The sequence below is a fragment of the Echinops telfairi genome, unplaced genomic scaffold, assembly GCF_000313985.2.
Source record: "Echinops telfairi isolate 266 unplaced genomic scaffold, ASM31398v2 ScPeMD7_655;HRSCAF=1070, whole genome shotgun sequence".
NCBI classification, from domain to species: Eukaryota; Metazoa; Chordata; class Mammalia; order Afrosoricida; family Tenrecidae; genus Echinops; species Echinops telfairi.
Window position 1 is genome coordinate 19,425,191 of NW_022104553.1, and position 2,570 is coordinate 19,427,760.

Sequence of the window (2,570 nt, forward strand, 5' to 3'; positions counted from 1 at the left end):
TCAGTAGTTTTAAGATCCACCTTACACTGGCATGACCTTATGTGACTGAACATATTAAAATCACATTGTGAAGCGGTGATTGATTACCTTACAATAAAACATAGGAGGAAATCTGCTCTATCCAAGGCTAATAGATATAATCATAGGTCATCACGGGTCACTGAATCTGGATCAACTCAATGGTAATAGGTTTGGTTTGGTTGGTTGTTGTTTTTTTTTTTGATTACTTGATGTAGTTTCACCAAAAAAACAACAACTGGGAAACATAGCCTAGTGCATGCATGATGTTAACTGTCACAAAGGATTTCTCTTCAAAATAAGCTCACTTATATATAAGGAGAGTGCATTCTGTTTTGAAGCCTTTTCAAGTCGATCGTATATATATGATTTCTGTGTGACATGAGTTTGCTGATGTACACTGAGAGTGCGCTTTATGGTGAAACTCTTTCCACATTCGCCACATAGGTAAGATTTTTCCCCTGTATGAGATCGCTGGTGATAAACAAGATTACTCTTTCTAGCAAAACCTTTTCCACATTCATTGCATACATAGGGCTTCTCTCCAGTATGAGTTCGCTGATGTGCAATGAGCACACTTTTCCCACTTAAAGCTTTCCCACACACATTGCATATGTAGGGCTTCTCACCAGTATGAGTGCGCCGATGTACATTGAGATGGCTCCTTTCAGTGAAGCCTTTTCCACATTGGTTGCATTTATAGGGCTTCTCTCCTGTATGAGTTCGTTGATGTCCAATTAGTCGGATCTTTGTAGAAAAGCCTTTCCCACATTCACTGCATAAAAAAGGTTTCTCGCCTGTGTGAATTCTCTGATGTTCAGTGAGACGGCTCTTCACAGTAAATCCTTTTCCACAATCATTGCACACGTATGGTTTCTCTGCAGTATGAATACGCTGATGTATGCTGAGATCAATCTTCATGGTGAAGGCTTTTTGACATTCACTGCATGCATAAGGCTTCTCTCCTGTGTGTGTTCGCTGATGCCTGATAAGAGGGTTCTTCAGTGGGAAACCTTTTCCACACTCAGTGCATACATAGGGTTTCTCTCCTGTATGAGTTCGCTGATGTCTTATGAGACAGTGCTTCATGGAAAAGCCTTTTCCACATTCACTGCATGTGTAGGATTTCTCTTCTGTATGAGTCTGCTGATGTGTGATATGACTATTCTTCATAGTGAATCGTTTCCCACATTCATTGCATATAAAGGGCTTCTCTCCGGTGTGAGTTAGATGATGTGCAAGAAGACGCCTCTTCTCCATGTAGCCTTTTCCACACTCACTGCATCTAAAGGGCTTCTCTCCTCTATGAGTTTTCTGGTGAGTAGTAAGACTGGATTTTGTGCAGAAGGCTTTCCCACACAGGGTGCACCCATGAGGTTTCTCTCCTGTATGAGTTCGCTGATGATAACCGAGCAAACACTTTTTGCTGAAGGTTCTTCCACATTCATTGCATATATATGGTTTCTCTACCATATGGGTCTTCTGATGCAGATTGAGTTGTGATTTCTTAAGGAAGGTTTTGTCACATTCAGTACACTCATAATGCTTCAGTCCTGCATGAGTTCTCTGATGTTCAATTAGCCTGTACCTTCTGACGAATGCTTTCTCACACATACTGCACCCATAAGGTTTCTCTCCTGTATGAATCATTTGATGGTCAAGGAACTGAGACTTCTTGATGAAAGTTTTGCCACATTCATTGCATTCATGAGTATTCACTATTTTGGCAGTGTTCTGATGGCTAACAATCTGGGACTTGTTACTAAAGCATTTTGCACTATCAGTATAAAGTTGCACGTGTTTATCTTGGAGAAAGGGTTGTTGTCCATGTCCATTAAACTCAGTCAACTTTTCCAGGTCACAGCCGCTGTTCTCATTCTCTAAATTTAAACTTGATTTTAAAGTTTCTCTATGCAAATCAAACGTATGATGGTGCTTTAATGGGAAATTACATTTTCTATGATTAAAAATGTTTCCAAATGAATTATATTCATAGCATTGTTCCACACACTCCCGAATTTTTTGCGTTTGCAATTGATGCTGGAGGTGATCATCAATTTTCCCATTTTCTACAATAGAAGAGGATAATGAATTACTTCATAATCTCAGTTTGGAATAAATATTTTAAAAATGCCATGGTGTTGGCAGGCTTTTAAGTAACAAGCCTATGATATGAGTATAAAAGAAATTCATGTATCCATGTTCTTCATATCTATCATATTAGTAGAAAGACATTAACATGAACACCAAAGAGTAAAAGCCATAGATGTACAAACATGGATACATTGTAAATAGGCCTTTACAAGAAGGTCACTTTTAGCAGTGAAACCAAGAATTTGAAGAGCACAAAACAACAGAAATTGAAGCAATGTTAGGACAGTGATTGTTGTAAAATAGCGCTGCATATATCTAGTCCACAAATAGTTATTCAATAGCTTTCACATATGAAGGATTATATTCATGTTTGGAAAGAAAGCACAGTCCTTGTTTTTCACTACACTTGAATTTTGGTCAGCAGAATGTGAATAAACAAAGAATGATAGACATTTACA

At 38.4% G+C, this 2,570-nt stretch overlaps 1 protein-coding gene across 1 annotated transcript in view; it reads right to left on the bottom strand.

The window, feature by feature from the left end:
* Positions 1 to 2,570, bottom strand: part of ZNF615 (zinc finger protein 615) — a 14,888-nt gene that overhangs the window by 402 nt on the left and 11,916 nt on the right. The window contains 1 exon segment of the mRNA XM_045292543.1: positions 88 to 2,087. Within this exon segment, the coding sequence (XP_045148478.1) occupies positions 295 to 2,087 (1,793 nt within the window). The 3' untranslated portion in view covers positions 88 to 294.